Source organism: Saccostrea echinata, unplaced genomic scaffold (assembly GCF_033153115.1).
Source record: "Saccostrea echinata isolate AGI-Se365-2 ecotype Australia unplaced genomic scaffold, CSIRO_AGI_Sech_v1 ptg000014l, whole genome shotgun sequence".
Taxonomy (NCBI): Eukaryota; Metazoa; Mollusca; class Bivalvia; order Ostreida; family Ostreidae; genus Saccostrea; species Saccostrea echinata.
The window spans coordinates 14,574,358-14,602,351 of record NW_026889763.1 but is presented as its reverse complement, the minus strand read 5'-3'; the positions used below and the strand labels follow the sequence as shown (position 1 = coordinate 14,602,351).

Below are 27,994 nucleotides of genomic sequence, written 5' to 3'. Positions count from 1 at the left end.
TCGTGTCACCCTCCTGGGGCCCCCGTTCCAGTAAATAGAAGATCCTAGTGGCAGCTGACTCATGATGTGTACCAAGGTCGACGACGCAGCCAGCGAATTGAATAGCCTGAGTCAACACGGATTTTGATGGAAGCGGCTTCTGCTGACCTCACCGTCTCTTTAACAGCTTGCATCAGATTCTGGGCATTACCAACCAACATCTCGGTGGCCTCCTGGTCTTCTTTGGAACCTAAAAATCCCATAAAATGTCTGTCATTGAAAACTAGAACTCATAAATGCAGAAATGTTCATAAAGGCTTCAAAAATGTGCCTGTGAACCCATGCTAGAGTAAAATATTCCTAGAGTAAAGCAGACTTTTAGAATGTTGTCCTCCCACAAGAGGAAGCAGAGTTGTCTGTTTTACTGTCTTAAGCAATTTTAGCAGAGTTGTCTCTCTGACTGTCAAGCAATGTAAGCAGAGTTGTCAGTTTGACTGTCTGTAGCAATGTTAGCAGAGTTGTCTGTTTGACTGTCTATAGTAACGTCTCATGTTCAAAATATAATTTTCTAATTCTTCATTGTCATTAATTTATAATAAGAATGTTGTTGCCAATACCTTTATTGAATGCTATGATGTTAAATGAAATCATGTCACCAGAGTTAGGGTCAAAGGGATATGTTTTTCTTCAATAAAAACATCTACATCTAGTTTATTAAATACACCTGATATATCTACAGTGTGAATGAGTTTTCTACAGAAAAAAGATTTTAAGAAAATGATAAATGCTTCAATTATACATTTTTGACCACTTAAGATTTTTCTGTAAAACTTAATCTGTAACACGAGAAAAATCCAAATATAGAATTTCTAATTAAATATTTCCACTGATGAACAAGCAAGTAGTTGAAGCTGTGTCCTTGATTAAGCTCAAGCATAAAGTGAAGGATTTATAAAATATAAATAAATCATGTTGTTTAACAAGGTTGGGTTTTGAACAAATGGAAAGAGTTCAGGTATTTGTAAAGAAGGATATGAACATGCATCAGTATTTGGTTTCAGATACTAAAGAATTTAATTTCTTTATCTCGAATATATCAACTTTATCAACTTTAAACACTATATACTAAAAGGATAGGCAACTCCTTCAGCGCCATGTTTATTTGCCCAAAACATCACACACAACACTACAAGTTTTTCAAACTAGATTTATCCCCAGTAAACAGTTTGTTTTAATGTAGTATGTTCATTTTTTTTTTATTGGAAATGATTTTTATTAAATTTTAAAGCATGCATTGTAAAATATTTTGAATACAAAGCAAATAATTACCAAATTCAGCATATTTTGGGAAATACGGCCACTAAGGGGCATGTGTTGATTTTGAATTTACAACGTAATTATCCCCAAGATAAAGAGCATAAAAAGTGCTCATAAAAAATCTTTAATAATGTTTTGATAGATACATTAAGGTTTTGTTCTGAAATATTTTAGTTTTAAAGATATCTAAAGATATATCATATTTAAATTAAGAAATCCTGCAACTTACGAGTTATGGCAGGACTAGTGAGAGCTACCTATCTCATTAGTATATACGTAACTGTTCTAAATTTAAAACAAAAATCCTATCTTAAAAAATGACACTGACATTTATATTTTTTACTGATTCAACAAAATGTTCCAAATTCCTATTTTCTTTTACAATTGTGACATGCCAAATCTACTGATGTTTAATGATATATGTGAGAGGAAATATGGGTTAGGAATAAAATAGCACTTACTAGATTCTGTTCCCAAGGAATCCCAGAAATGCACAAAAGAAAAAAAAAGCCAAAATGCATGATTAGTTTGGTGAATAAAAAGCATGATTAGCAAGCAAACATTAGAACACACAGCACAAAACCTAATGTATTCTAGCAAAGTCTGGTATGTGATCAAGTTACATGTAGCATGTTTGACACTTGTATACGTGTACTTATTAAGACGTGTGGTTCATAATTGATCCTCATAAACAAAGATCTGTTATCACAATAAAACTTTCACAGCCTGATATGAACATGGACACACATTCTGATACTTTTACAAATTAAAAAAAAGGGTTTATGATATAAACTTGCAAATGATTAACAGTATATTCTTTGACCGATTTCTTGTATAAAGTAAGTGAGGAAGATTTTGTGATAATATGATCTTATTCTTGTAAATAAATTCAATATATGCTGTAGCTTCACTCAACAATATATTACACTACATTCTTAGGATTTTAGATGGTCAGATATTAAGAAGGAAAAGCCTCCTCTGTAAATGTAGGCAATAAATATGACCAGGATACAAATGTACTAAAGACATGCTATAAGTCAAATATACATGTATAATCATTTCATGATGCAATGTAATTATTAATAAACTTTTCTAGAATACAAATACAATATATACAATATTTTTCCTTAGATTATTTCCCTGTTAATAAAATTTGTATATGATGTATAGTATATGACTTTACAAGTATATACACTCTATTACATACACAATATTAACAGTCTAATGTACTTTGTTCAAACACTCCATCTTTCTCAAATTTTCTCAGATCTTCCTTGTAAATATTGAACCACAAATTCTATTAATTGATCATTTAAGTACAGTATCAGTTACGATGACAATTTTTCCATTGTTACATTTTTATCTTTTAAATGGGTCAACTAATCCTTTACAGTAAGGAAATATCCCCCCCCCCCAAAAAAAAAAATTTCCTCCTTTAATATGGACACAAGTAACCACTGACCAGTGTGCTGCCTATAAATTTTATTTGAAGCCCTCCTGGATTAGGCCAGTCAATTGAAATTACATGTATATAATTAAAATATTATTTCTCTATCATCCATATATGACCAACCCTATTTACTGCTAAAATTTTATTCTAATGGGTAGCAAACACAACTGAAATTTACATTTTTCTAATTTTTTTTCATAATGCTACCCTTTCATATTACACATTTTACCGTTTCTTTTTCAGCCCCAATTTGTCTTCAAAACAATACATCGATTTCATAACTTATTTTTCACTACCTATTTACATGTGCATTTTTTATGGCCCCAAGAAAATTAACAATCTTAATTTCATAATTCATTAGTAAAACACACATTCATATATAATCTTATGATAAAATGCAGAGGTGGATCTAAACTTTTTTTGTGACTATCACACACGGACACTCAATGAGACATGTTAATTGGGGGTGGGGCTTCATGCCTACAGATCTTTACCACATTCTATCTCGCTGCCATCTGGACTGGGTATAGGTTCTATGTAAAACATCACTCATCATCAAAAAAATGTAATATCAAAAAAGTATGGAACTGATACAAATCCATTTAAAATCATCTACAAAATTAACATACAATATCCCCTGGAAATCTTCCCAATTGGTCAATATGAGTAAATCAGCTTACAAATGATTTATTTTAATCAGAGGCTCAACAAAACAAATTAATTTGCTATTTATTACTAGCTGATTGGGAAGCAGCTACAGAGATACCTACCCTGAGCCCCTAACATGGTGGCTTTGACTGTAGATAATATCTTAAGTTGTGTTCCTATTGTTGGGATTCGCTCACACACTTGTAAGAGATTCTGAAACAAATCAAACAGAAGTTTTAAATACATCTGAACACTCATTTAGCTCACATAACAGTGCTAAATAGTTGTACAAGTATACATCATCACAGAATAAAGAAACAAATGGAAATATCTCAAATCAATTGGTAATTTTGAGTTGAGATACACATGTACTTCAAATATTCTTGACCTAAATATAAAGATGTCATTGCATTATATTTAAAATACAGACTAAATCCATAATAAATTCTATAACTCTATTGTACATTTCTATAAATCTGTTGTACATTATTTAAGCTTTACTACATAAACCTATTGTACATTATTTAAGCCTTACTACATAAATCTGTTGTACATTATTTAAGCTTTACTACATAAATATGTTGTACTTTATTTAAGCTTAGTACACATTTCTATAAATTCCTTCTCTACCTTCCTCATCATTTTGTCTGTACACTCGGCAGCAAGTTTTTTAGCGAGTTTAGTGACCTCCTCAGAGGACTCAGCGATGGCTTTGGCTGTGGCTATTAGGTCCTTCTTTGTCCCTCCCTCTCCTCTACAAACAAAATCAAGGTCACCTCATTAACACAAAATCAAGGTCACCTCATTAACACAAAATCAAGGTCATCTCTTTAACACAAAATCAAGGTCACCTCATAAACACAAAATCAAGGTTATCCCATTTACACAATATCAAGGTTTTGACATGAGTAGAGATAACTCACCTGACCAGCTGACTTAAGTTTTGCCATGAGTAGTTAGCTCACCTGACCAGCTGACTAAGTTCTGCCATGAGTAGTAAGCTCACCTGACCAGCTGACTAAGTTTTGCCATGAGTAGAGATATTTCACCCGACCAGTTAAGTTTGCCATGAGTAGAGTTAGCTCACCTGACCAGCTAAGTTTTGCCATGAGTAGAATTAGCTCACCTGACCAGCTGACTAAGTTTTGCCATTAAGAGAGCCATTTTCTTGGCTGCTGCGATTATGTCATTGTCTTTACTTGACCACTGTTTGGCCTCCATGTGAAGAGCATGAGCAGCCATCTAAAAAATCATATTTCAAACTGTGTTTTATTGATTCTAGACTGAACTAGTGTGTATGTTTCTTCATTAGCAATAGGCTCACGCTTACTTTACAAACATATACTAATAGGTGTGATTTCAGAAAATAAGGTATCCCTAACTAATAAATAGTTTTCCAAAAATGTAAAACAAGATTATTATTGATAAACATCACAGAGATATCACAAGGAGGTAAATCATTCGTACAAGAAACTTTATATTTTTTCTCACAGAACAACTGTTAGAAAACCTCCTAAAATCTTTAATGCATGCTGAAATTTTGTCCCTATTTTACATTTGTCATTTTCATCCTTATCATCAGAAAGCAAATATAGAACAGATAGTTCAAAACATGTCACATCAGTTTACAGTAGCAAAGTGGCTTTGAAAGAAATCAAAATGACAAAATCTTAAATCAATTTAATGCCAAAATGAAGACAGGACAAAAATTCCTTTAAAAGTATATGATGCACATATTTAAAATGCTAACTTGTTTAGAATCTTACCATAATGGGTTGATTGGCCTGTGGGGTGGGGAAAGCAGCCTCATCCTCATCATCTGTCTCTGGGGGTGGGGGTCTAGGGGGTGTGGCATTGTCATTGGGCAGAGGGGGGCGAGGAGGGGCACCTCCATCTATAATGTGCAACACACATGACTTAAAAACTTTTTAATTTTCACAATAAACATGTACAATATCATGGCTGGTAATGTAACATTTCACATTTATAAAATTTAAGAAATACCTATTAGAAAAACTATATACACTAAGTGACATCCAAAAAATATTTACATTCTTATAACCTCATATCAACATTTTCAGAAAAAATATTAAATCAGCTTCAATTGAATTCTACATGTTTATATTCTATTGCTGTTTCTGAAAAATCAATACACACAAATGTTATCATATTGTACCCTTTTGTGATCATGCAAATGGAATTCAGTACAAGTTATTTTCCTGCTTTTTAAGTAAAACAGAGAGAGAATTTTTATTGTCTAAGAGATCATTCAGATCTGGGATAGTGATGAGGTTGTTAGGTCAGGGTGCATCATAAAGGTCAGAGGTCAAACAGGAGCACTTCCTGGAAACCTGTCAATAAATGTGAGGTCAGAATACCATGCTCTGACCCAGAGATGTGAACACCAAACAAGATGACATATTTTTTCCCCCTTAAAATCTGTGTCTTTTTATAGAAACTGTCCAGAATATTTCTGTATTTTCATATGTATTTGCAGAATAGGCATCACAAACTCTGGTTCATCAAACAATCTATACTACATGTAATTACAACACTGACCATAGCAAATTATCGTAAGTTATTATATACATGTACTTATAAAGTCCTTTAACAAGTGTATGTAAGAGTAAATATTATTGTGAAGTGAAGATAATTCTGCTGGATTAAAAAGAAGAATTAATTCTGTGGATCTTAAAAACTAAAGGGCAAGAAATAATGCAATCATATTACTTAATATTTCAAAAGTAAAGAAATCTATGTCAATATTTCTAGTTCCACTACAAGCATAACAAACCCCTTATAAGTCTGTAACTCCTATATAATCAATATAATGTCTTTTTTTAAACTGAAAATTATGTCACTGATGCAAGTGGAAAGTTATTATAGGCAAATACTTTACAGAACTATCTATTTTACTAAACAATGATTTTATCCCCAATATTTATGATTCTCTCTTTTTACAAAACAACAGCTAGTAACAAAGATGTGCAAATAAAGGGGAGAAAAAGAAACTCAAAGGATTTTCTTTTTAAAAAACTGAAAAGAAATATCTTTTAGGAATGGTTTGAAAAAATATTCTGGTTCTTTCAATAAACTAAACAAAAAAAATCATCACACACAACTGAAAAGGAAGAAATAAATGATGCACACGAAGGCCAGGTTAATAATATACACCCTTTGTACAGCACCTCTGCCATAAAACCCGTACTCCTGAGGGGGTGGGGGTACGGGGGGTGGGGGCACCATTGGGGCACAGGACTGTCCCTGGTAAAGGGGGTCCTGATGCAAGGTTGCTGAAAATTAAATCGTCCAATCATTACATTCAGGATAGATATATACAGCTAGTATATTTTGGATATAAATATGCTACACATAAAACACTGATCTTTATAAATCATTACTTTACTGATTTCTAGCACGAATAAATACATTGTACATCTTACAGAAATGAAGCATGGATATACATTGTACATCTTTCAGATATTATCCATGCTGTGTCAAATGCTTTATTTACTGCTGATGCAATAAGCTTTTTATGACCTGTGTGCAGCCAATTACGTCCTATATATATATTTCTGATTAAACTACATAGATAATGCAGGGTTGTTTGAAATATCAGTCTATTCATAAGAACATAAATGGTAAATGCTTTCTGTATATAAATAAGGCTTAATGTGCAAATAAAAACAACACAAACAAACTTAAGATAAAAAATATTTAAAAAAAAACAACTAAAATTTATCTATACAATTAAAAACATTCAAATATTGGTGACAAGATTAAAATGAACAAAATGAAAAAAAATGAGATCAAATGTAGAAAGTGAAACATAAGAAAAATTAAGTTTTCCTAACTAGTATATAAAAAAGCAGGGGATTTCCGCTGAGATAGAAACAATAAAATCTGGGAAACAGAAACTGAAAACATAGGAAGTAAGCCCGCTTATTTATGGGAGATACCTTCAGGTCGGTACATCACTGGTCCATCAGCAAACTGGTCCGGAACTAACGAGTAAATAAAGAATGAGATGATGAGATGATGAGATGAGAGATGATTAATGTGATGATACCACAGAGATGATAAATGTGACGATACCTCAGAGATGATAAATGTGAGGATACCACAGAAATGATGTTATCACTATGTAATGAAATGATGAAGTAGTATATAAACTATATGTATATAGTCATATACATTGTCTGTTTTTATCCTACTGATTGCTATTTGTGCTCTATACATACAATATACATTTTTTTACATTGTAAAATAACAAGTAACAAGTGAGTGCATATAAAATACACATGTAGTAACTATCATACACAAAAGACATTTAAAGAACAAAAATTGCTGTGGACTAGAATTAATCATGACAGTGCAAAAATCAAACATATATATCATTTCACCTTGTATACTGTGGCTGGATTTCTTTATTAAAAACATTTCCTTTTGAATTTCAGTGGAATATGTTTATTAAAGCTCAGTCAGATTAAATCAAAGAAGCTTATAGTACAAATATCATTTCTGCTTGAACTTTCAGTAAGGCGTGATATTCTCGGCTATACATAATTAGAGTCTCTCAAATAGTGACCTAGATTCTCATTGGTTGCCAGATTAGCTCATCAATACTGAAATTTACACAGCTTTTCATTCACAGGTGAAAAACACATGGAATAAAAATGATTCAGACGTCAACGAGTGACACAAGGAACCAATTACATCGTTTCTTACAGTAAAGAGGTGTGGCTTATGTCATCTCATTGTTTGTTAACAGCAATCTAAAGTTGCTAATGTTATCAATTTCTTAACCAATGAGAATCTAGGTCACCGTCTGAGAGACGCTAAGTATGTATCGCCCAGATTGTCACGCCTTACTGAAAGTTCAAGCAGATATGATATTTGTACATGTACTATTTACTGTATGCAAGAAAATTTTTGCCTCCATTTCATTTTTGCCCCTTTCACCCTGGACAGTTGTGGGCTAATTTAAGACGGGCTAATTCAGAGAAGACAGCATAATTTCTTAAACAAAACTGTGACTGGGCAAATTTAAAATGGGGCAAAATCATTTGAAAGTGTGAAAGGGCGATAATAACACAGGGTGAAAATAGCCCTGTATACAGTAGATTGTAATCAGACTGACTGAAGCTTTTTTTTAGTTTGTTTTAGAATCATCATGTTTAAATACTTCAGAGCAAAAAATGTCTAAATACTTAAAATAACATACTTCCAGTTAATTTGTTGAAAGAGATAGACAAACCACAGTGTACTAGTAGTGTAGTTGTGGGAGACAGTGATAGAAATCTGGATGTGAAACACTAAGTACACAGTCTGGATTACAGAATATGACACAAAAGGTACATAGTTAGATTACAGGATTTGTGACACACAGGGTACATTCTCTTACATGCAGGAAGAGTTTCTTCCTGAGGAATTTCATCCTCTGTAAAATACAACAAACCACATCACTAACACAGAAACAAACAGTAATGTCACTCTTTTGTCTGAGCCCCTTAACCATACGTAATCAATCAGTCAGGATTGTTTTCCAAATTTCCTGCTTGATACAAAAGAATATGGTCACCACATGTAATCTATTTTGAAATGGGATTGATTTTACCAGTAACAACCAAAGCCACCTAGATTTGCTGATAAATGAATCTGAGCAGCCATATCAGATAGATGGACTGTCTTATTTAAATTTAGTAATGTTCTGGCTTTGAACTTTCATTGTAAGGAATATAAATCTGTTTCTTAAAATGACCCATTTCTCAATGGTTAACCTTATTGTTAAAATGTCTCCTTTTCCTCACAAAGAATACTTTAGTTAATGCATTTTTAACATCTTCATTCATGTGAAATGGTCAATGCATCTCTAAGAAAATAGCCCCTGCTTTGCACACACAAAAAGTCATAGAAAAATCAAAATCATTCTGTGGCTGGGGTAGGGAGGTAACATCTCTCAAACTGAGCACAGCAGCATGCTGGGAAGCAATCTACCTCTAGCGGACACATTTCTATAGTAAAGGTCACTGTGGGGGGAGAAGGCTGGAGCCCTGGGGGGTCTCGGACTGATGGGGGCAGCTTGAGGTCGGACTCGACTGGGGGTCACAGGCTCCCACTTTGGGGGGCCATACAAGTCTACATGAGAAAAGCCAAGACTATTACAACACAGCTTAATATGATATCTATAAAGCAGTGTATCAAATTAGGACAGAAACTGTGAAACAATGCCATGTAAATATACTACAATAAATACTTGGACACAAGTAGTAAAAAACATGAACATTAATCCAAGGAATTATCTTGATACAGTAAATTATACACGAATCTCTAAAAGTAGCATTCCCATCTACAGTTAATTAAAGTGTTATATGTATATACAAAATATTCAGACCTACGTTATATTACATAGTAAATGAGTAAAAGCAGTGAGCATACATTGAGTAGTAAGAAAATGTCAAACACTGTCTAGAACAGTTAATGAGTGTTGTTTAAAACAAGTTTGATCATCAACTTCTCAAAATCCAAACATTTCTAAATTCTGCAGTAAATTGGATAACCATCAATACATAAGTATTATCATAATGTTGTCTACACAATCCTCATATTCTATGACTGAAAATTAATGATGCCAGAGTATAATTCAGATTTCTAGATATGTTTTTATATACAAATTTCTAAATGACTTCCTACATACGGTATGTACATTATCTGAGAACTAAGCTACATGAAATACAGGACTCTATTGAATATTTATAAACCTTATATAAGGGTTTTACCTGGTGAGACATACCTGAGATTTTGAGCTCGGACAAGTCCGGGGGCGGCGGAGGGGGAAACTGATCCATGCCGGAGTCTACCGTTACAGCTCCCCTTACGTCACGGACAGCGTCAATCAGCTAAAAATAGAACATCAATTAAAGATTTAGAGTAAGTGAGCAAAATATAAAGAAAATAAACCCCTCATTGGTCAGAACTTCTCTTTGTAAAAGAGAAAGTCCATGAATTCTAACATTATACTGATTGCTACAAGTCTGTTATATTAAAACACAGTCACACTGAACCTGCTTATAATGAATTCATACTTAGTATAACATATTATGAACTTAACAGATAGATGGAATTACAGTTAAAATGAGTCAAAATTGTTTATCCCCCTTGCTATAAGCATGTTTCACCGTACAATATTAAATAAGCTTAGATTTTTTTTTGACATATTTTGATTTCACAATCTAGAATAAGATGAACAATGTGGTGTATTGTACAACAGAGATGTTTATAAACTATGGAGGAAAGATAAAACAGAAATAAATCAAATTTCAGAAAAACTAACTTTTCATATAGAAGTAACAGGCACAAGATTAAAGTTGGCCCAGTGGTTCTTGAGAAGAAGTTGAAGATGTGAAAAGTTTACGGACAGACGGACAGACAACAGGTGATTAGAAAAGCTCACTTGAGCTTTCAACTCAGGTGAGCTAATAAAAACTTCAAATCACATGACAGGCCTTTGTTTTACTGCTGATGTTTATGTTTTATGGAGTAAATGTGACCTACATTCTGATTGGCCTTTCTCCAGTTCTGCTGGGCGTTAGTGTCAGCAGGATTCAGAGAGACACCCTTGGCACCCTGCACCATTGGAGCAATGGCTGAAATCAAATCACAGGAAATCATTATTTTGTATCCACAAGTGATAACAAGACATCTAGTAAAAAAATCTGATTGAAATCATATGAAAAAAAAATAATTCTGGATGTATGGATGTACAAGTTTGATTGATATATAATGGCTTATATTAATTTCATTTAACTGGTTTGAGGAGAATTAAGGCTTCTGAGTTATAAAGACTCACCCTTCATATGATACTAACATACTCAGTATCATATCAGCCACATCACTGTGAGAGTTAGTACATAACACAGAAGATGGTTCATTAATGAAGCAGAAATTTTAAGATTTTATAAAACTGGTTAATCTGAGAAAAACAGGTGGTCCTCATTTCTCGTTGCACAACTTTATTTTTACATGTATTTCACTATCTTTCTGTAAATATTTTAATCTCCATTCTTTAAAATGATGTTAACAGTGGTGAGTTTGAAGCAAGTTTAAAGAAATGATTGACAATGGATTGTATACATACACTCTATCAGACCTAAATCTGTATTGATATATTTTCAAAACAATCAACCAAATCACAATTGTATGTAATTATGTGAATTACTTAAGTTTTTGGATAGAATAATTCAAACAGGGAAAAATAAGCATTCCAAGGGAGGTAACTCCATACTTGATCTTAGGTTAGAAGCTGCTTCATTTACATGGTCTACGTATTTCGGATCTTCGCTGTTTTCAGCCTCTTGTTGAGCGACCTGTAGGACGCGGTTGGCTCGGCGGGCGATATTGGAGGCGTGTGCCCCAATTCTTGGAGGGTCCTTCATCTGGATTGCGTCCTCCACCCTCTCTGTGTCTCGTAAAATTCCCTCCTCTACAAAAGCATCAAAAAAGGTGTTCAACTTATCTAATGATATTTGCACATTATAATTTTAAGAATTGACCTTTTTTTCAAAGTATTTGCAAGACATACATTTAGGACCTTAGTAAACTTTTTACGGACTTTTTTTTCATTTGGATCACATATCTAAGTATGCTTCTGTTTCAAAGTATGGAAGACATGAGCATAAATTTCTTTAAGAATTTTCTCACCAAAAGTAAACTTCTTTCAAAGCCAGCCAGATGTACCATACCTTCAGCTTTGATAAGAGCAGAAGAATCGACAGCTTCATCCACCAATGCTCTCAGTCTCTCCATGTTGTCCATCCAGCGTTTCTTCATCAGGTCAAAGTGTTCCTGGGCCGCCTGATTGGTCGGATCCTGGAACACAATCTTAGCTGCTGTCGTCAACTGGGGGGTCAGGTCATCTACCTATAGAGACAAAGTAAAAATGATTATTTAAAACAGAAACCTACTGAAAAACTTACTCGATTCAGCATCCATGAATTAATGATCAATATCTCTTTACATAGTACATACTAGAACATGTACTATTGCCCAAATAAAAACCATCTGATCCCCTGCCCCCCTTTTACTCAAAAAAATGTCTTTGATAGAATATGGCAATTACTTTACTTATTATTAATGAGATACATGTACATGTACCATACTTCCTAAGGGTTTTTTTTTTTACTTCAATATCATAAGTCCTCATTTTACAGTACCAAAAACAAAAAGAATTTCTGCAACCACCAGAGGAGTAACAAAGGGGGAAAAAATTCCTTTCTCTACCTGGGCAGAGGTTTTAAAGATCTCTTCCACAGTTTTCTTATTACGACATCCTCCAGCAGTGGCCACCATTTTAGCAGTGTCAGCAAGTTTGTTGGCATGACCCTCAAAGTTTCGAGATTTTTCAGCAAAGTTCTGATCTCTACCTGGGGTACCTGTCAAAAGAATGGAGGGAGTCTTCTTATTGAGCCAACAAAATAAACCTTTATGTGATGAGTTAATAGAGAAGAAACTTAGCAACAAAAACCAACAATGCTTTTCCGAGACTTGTAACTATAACACTTGCACATAGTAACCTCTGAGGCTCATTGAAGATGGTAGATAAAAAAGTTACCCAAGGAACCACTTAATTAGGCCTCATAGAGGCCTTCACAGAAATGCTTTAGGCCAGCTTTAAAATAATGACAAATGTTTGTTTGCCCTCTCCCGACTCAGGATAAAAAATTTGGTCAGTAGATAGGTGGGAACATTTTTTCCCCCAAAATTTCCAACATTAGTGCTGAATATTCAGAATCTAATAATTAAAAAATGAAGCTACTTACACACTTAAAAATAGTTGTTGACTGGATGAAAAAATTCCAGAATGAATTAAAAAAATCATTTCCTGGAGATTAAATAAAGTTTTGAGTTGGGCCTTTTTTAGCCAGTCAGTTGGGAGAAGGAAAACAATTCTTTAAAGACCGCCTTACCTAGGGGAACTACAAATGCCTAACTGAGGAGCTTCAGAGAGATGACTTACCTAGGAGAACTACAGACGACTCACCGAGGTGCCTCAGAGAGATGACTTACCTAGGGGAACTAGAGGCCTCACTGAGGTGCTTCAGAGAGATGTCTTACCTAGGGGAACTATAGAGGGCTCATTGAGGTGCTTCAGAGAGAAGACTTACCTAAGGGAACTATAGAGGCCTCACTGAGGTGCTTCAGAGGGGTAGAGATGTCAATGAAATCCTCAGCCACCTACAGATTACCAGATAATGATTATCATCATCTTTATACAAAAAAAAACTGTCTGTAGTAAACTCATATCTATATATATATTTGATAAAAAATGTAATTTGCAGAAATTAACATCTTTCAAAACAACTGTAGATTTAAATTAAGAGATAGAATACAATTCTTCTCAAATTAGAAAATATTTAAAGTATATGTATTTTTGCATAGAAAATATCTCTGCCTTTGTCAGTGCAGGAGTTTTAAGATCGTCACTCACTCATGGATTTTTTTATCTCTCTATACATACCTGGTTAATGAGAGCTTCCTTGATTTTTCCTTTTAGTTGGAACAACTTCTCAGACAGGTGATTAGCGATGGCTCGTGCCTGGGGTGAATTTCCCTGAAAATTTTTAACAATAATAGCAATGCAAGTTTAACACCCACTTTATATCATTAACAAATTCTGAGATTTGATTTGTTTTTTCTGCCTTTTACCTGTCCATTTCTGATGAGGTCTGCAAGCTGATTGGTTAATATTTCTGTCTCGTCACACAACCGTAGGAGTTCAGTTCTTTGGGGCTCAGTACAGGAGTTGGCAATCTTTCTTCCTTCTGACACCACAAGTCGAGTGGCTTGTTCACCTGATAAGCAAAATTTTATTGACAGTAAAAACTTTACTCATCCTCACAATAACAATCAAGCAAGACTATGTCACCTGATAAACAGAAAGTACTTGACAGTTAAAGTCTAAATCATTCATACAAAGCCACTGTCAAGCAAAACAATATACAGTTGAATTTTGGTTTCTCAAACACTGATATCTTGAATACCATGGATATGTCAAAGTGACTTCGAAGTCTCATACCCCCAATTTCTTGAAGTATTTTACCCTCTATATCTCAAATCCTCAGATATCTTTAAGTTTTTTTTCAGTCCCATTGAGTTCGAGATAACAAGGTTTGACTGTACACAAAACTTCATATGAAAAAGTATTCCATGATAAAAAATACAACCGAGATGAGCCAAAAATACCAGATACACACCTAACCCTTTATCATCCATTCCAGGATTGGCTAGCCAGGTCCTGGCCTGCTCCACTTTGCCATCAACAGTGGGAGCTGGTCGTCTTATTCCACTACGCTCTGTGTTTGCGATCGCTATATTGGTCAGGTTCTGTAAGTCTCCAAGCTTTTTCTGAATTTCTCTGGCCAGTGACATAGCTTGTGGGGAATCCCCCTGGATAAAAGAAACAATATCATCAGTGAGTCTATGTTAGTAAAAGTTAATCACTGGCCTTTCCCATGGTATGTTTATATACACATACCTTTATAAACTTCATACTGTATGATACTACAGATTTTATTTGTAATTCAGAACTTGATTTGAATTCTCTGATTTGAGATGAAACAGGAGATACATCTCTGTACCTTTCCAAGCTGTCTTAGCTCACATAGTGCATCCACCATAGACTCAACATCTCCTACAGTTTTGAGAATTTGGTCACGGTCTGCTGGGTTTGTACATCTTTCTGCAATCTTCCTGGCATCATCTAAAACCTGATGAAGGGCTTTGTCTCCTACAATTAAAATATGTACATGTACCTTACTCTCCCAAGTATGACACATTCTTCAAATGCACTTTAAATATACATGGTATGTACATGTAGTTTTCTCCCTCTTCTGAGAAAAAAATGCACTGTAATGTTTTAATTTTGTTTGGTAGAGCTATGATTTGTACAGAACAAAGCATCCATTTGTAGATAATAAATGGAAGCAAGAAAAAAAACAAGAGGCCCATGGGCCACAACGCTCACCTGAGTCAATATGGCCCTGCTGCTCTTCGTCAGCAGATTTCTTCTCCTATATATTCATATATAAAGCTTTGATTGCCTGTTCTAGGCATACCCTACCCCAAGGTGCCATGTTTTGAATGAAATTGAATATAAATCTTCTGAGGATGCTTCTATCTTCATATAACTAATCACGATTTTGCTGTTCTTTAAAACAGAGTTTTAAATATGTCTAACACCCTACCCTGGGGGGGGGGGGGGGGGGGGTGGGTCATGATTTGAACAAACTTGAATGTACACTACCTGAGGATGCTTCCATATCAATATGACTGATCATGGCTTTGTTGTTCTTGAGATTGAAGATTTTTAAAGATATTTCCTGTATATGTTCTTTTGTAAAAATTTGATCCCCCATTATGGCCCCACCCAACTACTTGAGGATGCCTTGAACAAGCTTGAATCTACAATATTTGAAGATGATTCCATATCAATATGACTAATTGTGACTCTGTTGTTCTTGAGAAGAAGATTTTTTTCTATATATTCCTATATAAAACTTTGATCCCTCATTGTGGTCCCACCCTACCCCCAGGGGTCATGATTTGAACAAACTTGAATCTACACTACCTGAGGATGATTCCATATCAATATGACTAATTGTGGCTTTGTTGTTCTTGAGAAGAAGATTTTTAAAGAATTTTCCTATACATTCCCTTGTAAAAATTTGATCCCCCATTGTAGCCCCAACCTATGCCCAGGGGTCATGATTTGAACAAATCTGAATCTACACTACTTGAAGATGATTCCATATCAATATGACTAATTGTGACTCTGTTGTTCTTGAGAAGAAGATTTTTTTTCTATATATTCCTATATATAACTTTGATCCCTCATTGTGGTCCCACCCTACTCCCAGGGGTCATGATTTAAACAAACTTGAATCTACACTACCTGAGGATGATTCCATATCAATATGACTAATTGTGGCTTTGTTGTTCTTGAGAAGAAGATTTTTAAAGATTTTCCCTATATATTCCTATGTAAAACTTTGATCCCCCATTGTGGCCCCACCCTACCCCCGGGGGTCATGATTTGAACAAACTTGAATCTACACTATGTAATGAAGGTTTCTGATAAGTATAAACTTTTCTGGCTCAATGGTTCTTGAGAAGAAGATTTTTAAAAGATGACACCAAATTTTCACTAATTCTTAATTATCTCCCCTTGGAAGAGGGCGTGGCCCTTCATTTGAACAAACGTGAACCCCCTTCATCCAAGGATGCTTTGTGGCAAGTTTGGTTGAAATTGGCCCAGTGGTTCTGGAGAAGAAGTTGAAAATGTGAAAAGTTTACAGACGGACGGACAGACAGACAGACAGACTACAGACAAAATGTGATCAGAAAAGCTCACTTGAGCTTTCAGCTCAGGTGAGCTAAAAATGATTACATCTTCTTCATTATGTTGAACTCTGACCTACCTAAACTACCAATCAAAGCAGCAGGATCCTGCAGCCAATCAGTGGCCTGCTTCATCTTTTGCTCAATACCACTCTACAAAGTAATAATGAAAATCAAATTAACATTTCTATAAATCTATCAACGTAATGAATTACCCCATGAATTGTTACATTCAACTGTAAAAGAAAATATCATTTCAGCTTCATTTTTTTGTTTCTAATTTGGTTTCCTGCATCACTGCTCTGTACCCAAGATTTGCCAATATTCCTGAGCTTTCAGGAAGGCTCTGTACCTATAGTCAGACTACTCATCTGAGTTTTCAGGGAGGTTCTGCACCTATAGTCAGACATACTCACCTGAGCTTTCTTCATCACAGTGATGTCATCTGCGTCCCATTCCTCTTCATCGTACGTTGTCAGCTGAAGGACTCGAATTATCTCATGGATCTCATCCGACATCTTTCTCACCAGGTAATCTCTGTTGGCTTGTGTGTCTTGGGGATTTTTACCTGTATATTCGTAAATATGATTATACACTTCCGTTTTGAATTCAATATCACACTTTTGAACTAATTGAGTTGGAAAACTTTTTATCATTTCTTTTGAAAATCTCTATGGATGTTAATGCTGACCTTCTATAAGGTAGACTTCACTCTCACTTGATATTTTGACAGCATCCATGTACAAAGTTTATTTTACCTGAGTCTTTGACGGTGATATATGTCTTGATCCCACTAATTAGGACAGGGGTGAGGTTTTTCACCTGTTCCAGGGATCGGGTCAGCATCTCGCGGTGGACCTGGTGGGTCAGTTCCTTCTCCCTGGCATCTACTTCTTTAGTCATCCGAGTCAACACAGGGGTTAAATTCTTAAAAAGAAAACAACATCAAAGTTAATACAGGGGTTGAATTCTACAAAGCATTAAGAATCAGATTCAGTCATAGATGTTCCTCTGTTTCCCATGCTTCCTCACTTATTTCTAAAAATGTCAACCTTGCAACAGATTAACTTCCTAAAATATGTACTCCTCCAACCTTTCCATAATCTAAGTAATAAGTTCCTCTATTCTCCCAAATGGCCAGGTGCCCCCTTTTACTTTTACTTACTCTAACATATGTAACAAGATCCTCCATTCGATCCACCACTTCTGTAATGGCCAGGTATTCCAGGACATTTTTACAGACACGGATGATCTTCCTCACCTCAGATTCATCAAAGGCCAGTAGCAATGAAGACGTACCCTGTAGAATACCTATTAAAACAAACACATAAACAGCCTTGTCAACATCAATTCTCTACAGCGAAATATATTTACCTGAAACACAACTGAGCACAGAAGAGGTAAGAAATCTGTATAGGTGAAATATTATCCCAGTTTCTTACCCCTTGATCCCTCTATGAGTTTCTTCCGAGCTGGGGCAGAATATGGATCAGTCCGTAACATCTCAGAGGCCTGGAGGAGGAGAAGTGAGGCCTCTTCTACTCGGTTCAGAGCGGGGGGCATATCCTGCTTCAGAATCTGGTCCTCACTGCTATTGATTGTGTCATACCCCACCTACAAAATCACAGACACTGTAATATAGGTCACAGGAAAAAAAAACATCTACAAAATCTACAAAATCACCATGATCACAGACACTGTTATATAGGTCAAGACAAAAAAAACCTACAAAATCACAGACATTGTAATAAAGGCAAAAAATGCCTACAAAATCACAGACACTGTAATATAGGTCACAGGCAAAAAAACACCTATAAAATTGCAGACATTGTAATATATGTCACATGTAAAAAATGCCTACAAATCACAGACACTGTAATATAGGTCACAGGCAAAAAACACCTATAAAATCATAGACAATGTAATGTTTGTTACTGGCAATAAAAAAAAAAGAAAGAAAAGAGAAAAAAGGTTCATTACAGAAGGTTTTCTAATTTACAAAATCAGTAACATTTTCTTAATTGATCAGTGTGCAATATGTGGTGAAAGCCAGTAAATACAAAAAGTTGTACTGAGCATTTGGACTGGTGGATACAAAAAGTATGAGTATTCATAGGGTACAGTAGGATTCTGTAAAATGTTTAGAAATTCTACAGAATACCATACATGGGACAGGGTACACTGTTGTGTTGAAGGAAAGTACACATGTATGTTTATGTATGTACTTGATATATATATGACTTTACAGAATTGTGAATAAATTCTTTCATCATATTGCTCAAACAGTATTTTTAATACCATTTGTGAACAATATAATTAAGGGGAGTAACTCTACAATATCAGAACCATTGGCCCTGTTTATATAAGCATTTTATTTACATGATATATTAAATAGACATGCAACATATAGACATGATTAGAATGTACAGTTCTATTTCTGTTTTATTGTTGATACTTAATGTTCCACATGACAAGGAAACTAATCAAAATTTTCAGGCCAACCTCAAGGATCTCTTCCATTTGATAAGCTTAATACAAGTCTTTGTTTTTAGCATCATTGTATCATCTTAAAATATATTTACTTCCCATATGTGCAGACAGTATCAATACAAAACTTACAAAAGAATTCATGACACATAAAGTAACCCCACCCTCACCCTCCATCCCCCACCCAAAAAAATATGATTATAATTGAATATATTATTTTCTGCATGAAAATACAAACTGCATCATTTTTTAGTCAATATTTTTCACTTTAAACCAAATCTATGTCAATTTTGTTCATTAATTATCTTAAAACAATTATTTAGTTAATAATGCACCAAAGCACTTTGGGTCCTTTTCTACTTTCCTTACAGAAAAAAAAAATGATAAAATGTCTAAAAGATAATTTTGTGAAAAACACTATGCGGACTGAGCTACTGAATATTTCTATGTGGTATTTCCTAAGGGAAGCATTTATTTATGTTTCTAAAACTCTAAAATTCTTTTTTGATTTCCCATTTTTTTAAATCAGTTTTCAGCATATGTTTAGTCAAGCTATGATATCATTGTTTTATAATCTTTACAAGGATTCAAGGAAGTGAAAGCATTGAGAATAAAGTTAAACATGACAACAGAAATATGAGGCTTCCAATTATTTTCTGTTTTAAGGATAATTTTTAATGAAAATGGTCAAAATGTTGATGCAGTTGAATAGCCATCACTTACATGTATCAGCCTATGAAGTTAAAAATATCATGATTAATTTCATTGAAACTGAGCTAAATGCAATGTGTAACAGATAGACAGACAGACAGAATTAGGATGGAAGACCAACTTGACTATAACACTATATGCCCCAGCCATGAGGGGGCATAAAAACATTTATATCAAAAATATTTCTAGATCATTCAAGGCAGTATAGATGATATTTAAGAAAACATTTGTTCTATTGTCTACAATTGTTTTCTTTTACCGGTAAATATAATTCTCTACTCTATCCATTCACACTATCCTGCCTTCTATCCCTCTATCTTTCTATCCCTCTATCCTTCTATCCCTGACCCTCAAATAGCCCTTTTAATGAAACCTTAGCTTGGTAAAACCCAGACTTAATTTCTACTGATATTCTTTTACCCAGACGCTTGCATTAGTCATGCACATCTGCTGTTGACTTAACATTAAACAATGAAGGAATACATTCATAAACCGATGCATTATCAATATTATTTTCACTCAAGGCTCTGCTTTGTCTGAGATCATAGAAACCATATTTCCTTCATCAATAAAAAAGCAATGTGACTCATAAATGATTATAAATCTCAAATACAATGCACCCTTTCCTCAGCAAAAGAGAAGTCTTGCAGACACAAACTACACTTATTTATTATTATGTACTCATGGCATTGTATAATTAATTTATTTACTATATCATCTATTTTCATACATTCACAATCTTTTTATTGTTGGATACACACTCTTTATTTTTGCGGCGAGTAATCTTTACCTTAATTAATAATGAGAAATGAATAAAATTTTATGAGCCAGAAGGAAAACATTTTAATTTCCACTAAAAGGACAGTGATCAACTGACCACTGAGAAAGAGCTATTGTGATTAAGTCATTTCTGTTTGGATTACTACAGGTCATTCCTATGAAGGTTATAACATAAGCACTGCGTATTCTCTACCACTGTCACAAATGGCACGATTTGTTTATTTTCACAGCAATTACTGAGCTATCCTGGTTTGATCTCTTATACAGTTGAACTTCGGTATGTCAAACACTGATATCTCGAATACCATGGACATGTCGAAGTGGTTTGGAAGTCCCAACTACCTATTCTTTAAGTATTTTACCCTCAATATCTTGAATCCTTGGATATTTTGAAGATTTTTCTTGGTCCCATCAAGTTCGAGATAATGAGGTTTCACTGTATTTAAAGGATGAAATTCAGCAAGCCACCCTGTAGTTTCTTCCTCAACTGTATGATGGTAGTTTTCAGTACTGTAGATTCCTTATATTACATGGGTACTTAGTAGCGAAATGAATAAGTGAGTGTAGAGTTGATCAGAGAATTCTACATGTATTTCAGCAATATAAAAATAAGTGGAAATTCTCATGAAATTATGCGATAATAAATTGCTCGTATACACACATATATATATGAATCTACTGTATATGATATTAAGTTTTAATGTTGGCTTACCTTGACAAGATTGTCCACGGCCAGTTTGACCGTCTGTACTGGACGGGCCAGGTCCGGCATTGCGTTCCCATCCTCAGCTTCCTCATGGAGGATTACCAGTCGTGATACCTACAAACACACAGACAAAGAATTAGGTCACATACTAACTTCTGAATTTCTTCTCTGCAAATTCTGGGCTGATTAGAAGAAGAATTTAAGATTTTAAAAAAAAAATTTATCCCCTCAAAATGATCAACCTTTGGCCCATGACAAGCTACATGCCATAATATACCTTTGTGAAACATGACCCACTACTATCCTCACTTCTAGGGGAGGCACATGAGTCTTAGAAGAGGCTACCTCTTTCACATTAAGTACCTCTGGCTTACCATTTGGTACACCACATTCATGAAAGTTTGTCTGACCACTATTTAGAAAGTTTTGCTACATTACTATAACCAGAAGTTTGCTATTCAACTTTCTGAAGAGTTTTGCTAAAATAATATGGGTTTTATCATAAAATTATGATTAGAATTTTGCTATATCTCTTCTAGGAGAGTTTAGCTATACCAATAAGAAAAATCTGCTATACCACATCTAAAGAAGAGTTTAACTATACCACTATGAGAATCTGCTATTCTAAATCTAGGAGAGTTTAGCTACATGTATACCACTTTGAGAATCTGTGATACCACATCATGGAGAGTTTAGCTATTCCACTGTCTATTGCAATCTTCTATATCACATCTCAGAGAGTTAAGAGAATCTGCTATACCACATTATGGAGAGTTTATATTCCACTATGAGAATCTGCTATACCATATATAGGAGTTTAGCAATACCACAATGAGAATCTTCTACAGCTTAGCTATACTACTATGAGAATCTGCTATAACATTCTAGGAGATTTTACCTACACCACTAAGATAATCTGCTATACTATAATACTAAGAGATTTTAGCTATAACACTATGATAATCTTCTATACCATTCTAGGAGAGATTAGCTATACCACTCATTCTAGGAGAGATTAGCTATACCACTCATTCTAGGAGAGATTAGCTATACCACTATGAGAAACACTTCTGACCTAGCATTGTGTACCACAGATTTTTGCTACAACACCTCTAAGGAAGTTTGCTTTCTTGCGCTAAAGTTTGCTGAGATTTTCTCTTCTACTTTGAACTTCTAGCAAAATGTTTCAATCTTTGTTTTGTATGTAATGTACCACTAGAAATCTCTTGTACTTTATCTTCTGGTTATAAGGACACTTTTCTTAATATTAATTATTCCAGCCACACTTTATCTTCGTATCTTACATCAGTAATGTTTTTACAGTACCGGTAATCCTTGTTTTAGCCCCTGATGCTTAATTTACTCCTTGATACAATATACAATTTAACAGTAATTCTGCCACTATGATTATGAAGACCAGCTTATAAAAAAAATACTTACCTTTTACATTTTATAATTGCATTTATTAATCAAGTATATGGAAATCAACAACCAACATGACTGTGCATTATTGGAGTTAATATTTTCATATTTTACTGCTTCATACTACGTACATTTATTTCATTAATGGAACATGTTTGGAAAAGACATGGATGAGCAAATTAATTCATTTCAAAAGTGGCAAAGACACAAATACATTTGATTCTTTTTTAAACTGCGTCAGAATTTTCTGATTTGTTTATAATCCTGCATGTTTAAAGATTGAAGACAGGGAAGATAAGATTATAATTGTTCTCCCTCACTAATCTGTCAGAAATCTAAGTAGGCACTTCAGACCTTAATCTCCAACTTAAATCAGAACAAAGGAATAGTTATTTAATCACATGCAAGAATGAAATCCTAAGGTTATAAAGCTTTAAGTTAAGTTAATCCTCTCTCTCTCTCTCTCTCTCTCTCTCTCTCTCTCTCTCATGTATAACATTTTGCTGCTACATCCCTGAATGCTTTTAAACATGACATACACTGTATTTCTTTTGTATACACTGTCAGAGATTGCTCCGAGAGCTCAGGTGAAGACACAGTGGGGGTGTCAACATGTGGTATTTGTTGTCTTAATCGACTTCCTATCCCCAGAAACATACATCACAGTGCATACCTCCCCCTCAGAATCTAACTACTGTCTTCATTGATCCTGTGTTATCAAACTCAGCCCCTACCTGGGTTCAGATAGCCTTTTTTCTAAATTTACAACCATCAAAATATTTCAAATTCCTCTGAACATTTGACTCTGTATCTAGATACACTCCCAAGGTTATGATGCCATAAGAACACGTTTACTCATCAGCATCTCTAACTCAAGATTATGGAAAAAGAACACAGATTTTTTTCATTTATCTAAAAGACAAGTAGACATGCAAATGAACAAACTATACATTCCTATAAGGAGTAAGGTATCAAAAATGCGATTGCATAGAACCTTGACCCTTCACTACTCCACCATTACAAATAAAATTGATTCAATTTCTGGCAAATTCCTGAGAAAATGATTCTGGTCAAGACTATGGCACCAGGTGAATTCTTTGCCACTTTCTGAATGCCTGTGTAACATTAATGCTGGCTAAATATTGGCCAAGTAAGATGTTTACTTGAGTTAATCAGAAATGTCAAAATCAAGAACTAGTGCAAAAATATTGGCTTCAAAATATCAATCCCAGACTTAACAGGATTGACTCAGTCAGCGGTACAAATAAACCACTCAATCAACCACACATATGTGATGGTCATTCTGAAATAATTAGAAATGCTTGTCAGAAGAAATGGACCATGACAGCTACCCTTTCTACTTTTACAAATTTACATAGTAAGCACTGAAGTCACAGGCACCTGACCTTACTTATTTTTCTTTTAATAAAAAAAATATACCCCTACCTAAGAATTTATTAGGTAGGGGGTATATTTTTTATTAAAAGAAAGATAAGGTCAGGTGCCTGTGACTGAAGTATCTCAAAGTTCCAATCACAAAAAACGTAAGTGAATCTGCAATATACAATGTACGACTCAATTAAATATACAAATGCAGGCAAAATAACTACAGTCTCAGACAGGAAACCATGCAGTAAGATGTAATTTTCACAGCCTTATATCATCCTGACTTCTTTTCCTTCCCTAGCGGTTACATGATACACAAAGTCTGTATTGTTCTTGTATCACTTCAGACCTCCAAAACATGTGGGGCTCTTACCATTGGAATCTGAAGTGTTTGGCAAGTGGGAGAAGGTAGATAAACTTTATATATATAGTATATAAGTACTATGTAATGTATTATGTAAACCACAGATGAACTTTTTATCAACTAAACAGCTCCTGAGCAATGGATGAGGAGAACGAAATTTCCTTAATGACAGTATAACAACAGCAGGATGAAATATTTTCAACATTGTTGAGGTGAACCACTTAATAAAATTAAAAACTCATACCTGAGGAGGTGTTTATGTATTATATCTGTAAATTGAGGTCATAGACTGCCACCACTACCCTTCCTCTCCACTTATCCCCCTCCAAAAAAAAATCTATCTGTAGCTGCAATTCCTCCAGAAAGCTGCACACCCCATCCCTCCCAAAAAAACAAAGAACAAACTGGTTATATATGGAACTTGTTCACAAAATGAACCTTCACATTATTCTTCTGGAAGTCAGATAGATATAATCATTTTCCATTAATTTCACCCTCCCTTTTATTATTATCTTTGTTTTGTCCTCATAGTTCAATCTCTTAAACTAAATTTTGTCTAATATATGTCATAGTTTTGTTTGAACTGTTCAGTTCCTTTAGATATTTTAAATAGTTATACCACCTTCAGAGATTGCTGAAAGGTTTTTAAAGTGTTTGTGTGAAGAAACTGCTGGAAAAGTAAAGAAGACTGTATCTATAAAACTTTTCACAGTAATATTAATTAGATTCTCAGTTATACTGTTGGTCCCATGGCCGACAAGACAATTTTCAAAAGCCATTTCTATAGACCAAGAAACATGTAAATGACTTGGATATTCTTTACCACGAATAAGAACAGCTGGTATCTATGTTACATTACCAATAATAAAAACTGTCCTCACTGACCAGAAGATGTATACCAGCTAGATAACAGTGTGCAGCAGGTGCCCCTTCAGCTCTGGTGTATGAAGGAAGTTTATGTGGTGTTCAACAGTACTAACTTATTGGCTTATAACAATTACCCCCCCCACCCCCCACCCCCGCTTACCATCTACTTACAACTGTTAGTGGGATCGATGAAGACTGAGGGCTGAACACATTAAGGAGGTGTTTTATGTTTTCTCATAAAAATTATTTCTTGCACTACTGATCATCTAAGGCTTCATAAGACTCAGATACATATATATTTTTTTTTAAATATATCAAATCAACATACCGAAGGAATCATGTTGAGCCTTTAGGCCTATAGATAGTCATCAATATATATATATATATATATATATTTTTTTTTTTTTTTTTTTTTTTTTGCAAAAGGTTTTATTTAAAGGGGGTAGGGTAAGAATTTCATATTCTTAATTTAATCCTGAATAAAAAGAAATGCAAACTTAAGTTCAACCTTGCACAGAATAAAGGATAACAGAATCAGTATGTGTCTGCATGCAGTCAAACGAAAAGTGGGGACTGACCCAAAATAAACAAGGGAGGGAGAAGTTGATTATATGTATATGAGAAGATTGTGCAGTTTTTATTTTTATGAAGGCTCAGGCATGAAACCAAGATCTTAATTGTGATCTCATTCTGAGTGGAAGAACTTAGTCATTCACAGCATTTGGCAGCAACTCCAGCATCAGATAGGAGAAGCTAAGGGGCAGAGAGTCAGGGATGATACACAGCTGATTCACAGAAAACTGTCTGTCACACTCAGTGGTGCTGTGAGTCAATAGCCGCATAAAGCTGGTAGTATTGTCACTTTAATCTTACAACCTAGTTAAATACCTGTTATGCAACTTAATGTCAAAGCTTTAATATGTTCAATATTATTAACTAGATAATAATTGTACAAGACACTATTATTCTTCTGGTCACAGCCTGTGCCTTCCTTCAACAGCATTTATTTCCTCATTGTTACACTTTTTATCTACTTGTACATAGAAAAAAAAAGGAGCACCTCTTCAATTAAGTGTCTGGTAGGATACTAGTAGCTAGATTACCACTCTTTGTGCATATATGTAGGGCCATGCTATTAACAATACTTGAAAAAATTGCCTCCTAGATTCCCCCAGCATCAGGACGTCAGTAAATATGTCTGATAAATATCTGATTCTCTGTCAGTACATATCTGATAATGTGCGTTATGTAAGAGAAATATGAAAATCTTATGTGTAGTTGATAAAAAGGTCATATCATGGAGTGTTAAAAGCCAGAGGTTCATTGATAAAATGCGACAAGTAATGATCATTACTTGTCGCATTTTATCAATCTAGTTCAGATAAATCTTACATACATTTTACAAAACTTTAAAACTAAAATACCTCTTTGGATTTAGTGCTTTACTTTCACTTTTATAGGTACATGTACATATTCAAGATATCAGAAATATTGATGCATGTTGACTACTAAATTTCCTATCAGTCAGAGCTTTCATAAGGGGGGTTTAAGGGGTAGGTAGAGTGCCCTAATGCTAATGGTGTATCTGTGTTAGCTTCAGGTCCCACCACTGTGACCATTAGCTCCTTTCATAAATGTTTAATACATTTGAAAAGGTATATTCAATGCACTTCATCTTATACATTAAATTTGCTCACCATTTGAGATGCTACCTTCTTAAGTGTTCATTATTCATGTTAAATTTCAATGATACAAGATTGATGTACAGATCTGATGATCGATTGACATAATCAACAAGTTGAAATGAATTGCCCATATGATATAAAATAGCAGCATTGGAATATATTAATATCCCAAATGTGATAAAAAAACTTGTTTTATAGAAAAACTTGCTTGCCAATTAAATGTTGTTGTATGCAGTTTATATTAACGAGGATTAAAGGAACTCCAAATATAATCCTTGACATCATTTTTGCACAGTAAATCTATGCCCAGTTGGGTTTTATTATCCCATGGCTGCAACCTGTCCAGATCAAAGGGGGTAGGAAAACTGGTTTAACATGTTTTAATATTTTGTTGGCACCGAAAAAATTAAATGTAGAGTCTAAGAGAGGTTTCCGAAGGAAAACCTCATCGTAACTTTGCAAACCCTGTTCGGGTGGCGGGTCAATAGGGTGAGATAAATTTTGAAATTACACAGATATATTAATAACAATAGGACGACTGCTGAAGATGTAAACACAAGGAGCAGATAACTCTACCAACCTGCTGGGCCACTGGTTCCAGGATACTTTCTATCGTCTTTGTGTGGAACACCGGCATCTTAAATTTATTCCAAGTTAATAAGCGCGATCAGCCACAAATGCAGCCTGAAAAATAATAAAACGCTTACTCCCTTTCTCAGAAATCTAAAATAACACTACACAGTCATCCAACTCGGGAAATTCCGGAAGTAATATCCACTTTGTAGACGTAGTTTCGT

General features: G+C 34.5%; 1 protein-coding gene across 9 annotated transcripts; it reads right to left on the bottom strand.

The window, feature by feature from the left end:
- Positions 1–8: 8 nt before the first annotated feature.
- LOC133186794 (vinculin-like) lies at positions 9–27,990 on the bottom strand. 9 transcript variants are annotated; one of them, XM_061322109.1, is made up of 26 exons: positions 27,778–27,990; positions 21,480–21,587; positions 18,232–18,403; positions 17,955–18,100; positions 17,548–17,716; positions 17,206–17,357; positions 16,870–16,942; positions 15,031–15,179; positions 14,647–14,839; positions 14,099–14,244; positions 13,911–14,003; positions 13,558–13,627; positions 12,674–12,825; positions 12,136–12,313; positions 11,679–11,876; positions 10,949–11,040; positions 10,188–10,293; positions 9,392–9,532; positions 7,354–7,398; positions 6,583–6,687; positions 5,161–5,288; positions 4,521–4,636; positions 4,025–4,148; positions 3,517–3,607; positions 3,241–3,279; positions 9–229 (listed from the first exon to the last, which is right to left on the bottom strand). In XM_061322109.1, the coding sequence occupies exons 1-26, from the start codon at positions 27,832–27,834 to the stop codon at positions 60–62; spliced, it is 3,213 nt and encodes a 1,070-aa protein (XP_061178093.1). In that variant the 5' UTR covers positions 27,835–27,990; the 3' UTR covers positions 9–59. The 9 variants fall into 9 exon arrangements, with proteins under 9 accessions (XP_061178093.1, XP_061178094.1, XP_061178096.1 ...); XM_061322110.1 differs by lacking the exon at positions 3,241–3,279; XM_061322112.1 differs by lacking the exon at positions 6,583–6,687.
- Positions 27,991–27,994: the final 4 nt, after the last annotated feature.